General features: G+C 45.1%; 1 protein-coding gene across 1 annotated transcript in view; it reads right to left on the reverse strand.

Moving 5' to 3' along the window:
* Positions 1-544: 544 nt before the first annotated feature.
* Positions 545-1,398, reverse strand: part of LOC106012286 (cysteine-rich venom protein) — a 13,896-nt gene continuing 13,042 nt past the window's right edge. The window contains exons 7-8 of the mRNA XM_013084752.1: positions 1,055-1,215; positions 545-622 (exon numbers count right to left, since the gene is read on the reverse strand). Coding sequence (XP_012940206.1) covers positions 545-622; positions 1,055-1,215 — 239 coding nt within the window. The remainder of the gene's footprint in view (positions 623-1,054; positions 1,216-1,398) is intronic.

Here is a 1,398-nt window from a genome sequence, read left to right on the forward strand (position 1 = left end):
TGGATTAGGCCGTGTAGTCGAGAAAGTTGAACGCACCCAACAAAGAACCAATGAGCGCATAGGTATCTGTGTCAGTAGGGGAAAGTGCTTTGCTGAGCCCTAAAGACATTTGATTGGCTGCTGGGTTACTATAGTTGTAAGCGGGGACAACAGTGATTGGTTAAGCGAGCAAGCCGCCAGGTTGATCACTCTGTGTTCATTGCGTGCGGTCATTACGGTTTCAACTGCTTATTTCATTATAGAGAAACTTTCATTTACTTTGGGATAGAGTTGGGGATGGTGGTTGGGGAGGGGGTAGGGGCTCAAGCCTGTGAACCCTTCACTACCCACCGCCACTGACATCCTTCGTGAAGGAGTCCTCTTCACGGTTGCTGGCTAGGTTATCTCGGACAAGGGTTATTACAGTTGGAGGATTAAGGATAAGCACTCCCTCTATATTTGCGGAGCCTGCTAGTTTATCTACTCTTTCATTTCCCTTGACTCCAACATGTTCAGGGCAGAAGATCCACTGCAAGCGTCTGATTTTGCTGTTTTGGGTTGTCTTTTAGTCTCGTTCCTCACTGCGGGTGGTGCTTCTGTCGTTGCCTTGTGTGTGAATCTTGGATAGACAATACAAGTCGATCTGGAGAAAACAACACTTCATGAAGTAAAATGCTTTTGCTCAGGTCTGCTGGGGTAATAATATAGATTGTGAAGCTCATAGAGTTTGCTGTTGAGAGATGAATTGCGCAATACTTACTTACTTACTACCCGTTACGCCATCTGGCGTTTAGGGCAGCAACAAAGGATCTCCAGCTCTGTCTGTTTTGGGCCATCTTAGTCAACGTCGCCCTCGAATGGTTCCAGGACTTCATTTCATACTCTACTGTGCGTCTCCAGGTCACTTTGGGTCTGCCCCTCTTGTGCAATACAAATGCCATTTATTATTATTAATATTTCAGTGGTTTCTTTTTGTTGTTATTGTTGTTGTTGTTGTTGTTGGTGGTGGTAGTGGTGGTGGTGTTTTAAGTTTATACAAATAAATATTTTATCAAACAAAACAAAGAAGACTGACCTGAGTGTAATGTCCAATCTTGAAGAATCCGTCGGGGCCCAGATAGTCGTTGACGTTCTCTCCGTAGCGGTAGTCGGCCACCTCGTCGTACCAGTTGCTCATGGCCTGTCTCCAGTTGCCATGTCCAGCCGCCAGGTTCTGGCCGATTTTCAGGCCGTAAGCTGAAGGAGGAAATTGTGGTCAATGTAGAATACTCCCATCCCATGCCCATCCTATCTCTCTCTCTCTCTCTCTCTCTTTCTCTTTCTCTCTTTCTCTCTCTCTCTCTCTTTTCTCTCTCTCACTCTATCTATCTATCTGTCTATCTATCTATCTATCTATTTATCGATCGATCTATCTATCTA

The sequence above is a fragment of the Aplysia californica genome, unplaced genomic scaffold (assembly GCF_000002075.1).
Source record: "Aplysia californica isolate F4 #8 unplaced genomic scaffold, AplCal3.0 scaffold00315, whole genome shotgun sequence".
Lineage (NCBI taxonomy): Eukaryota > Metazoa > Mollusca > Gastropoda > Aplysiida > Aplysiidae > Aplysia > Aplysia californica.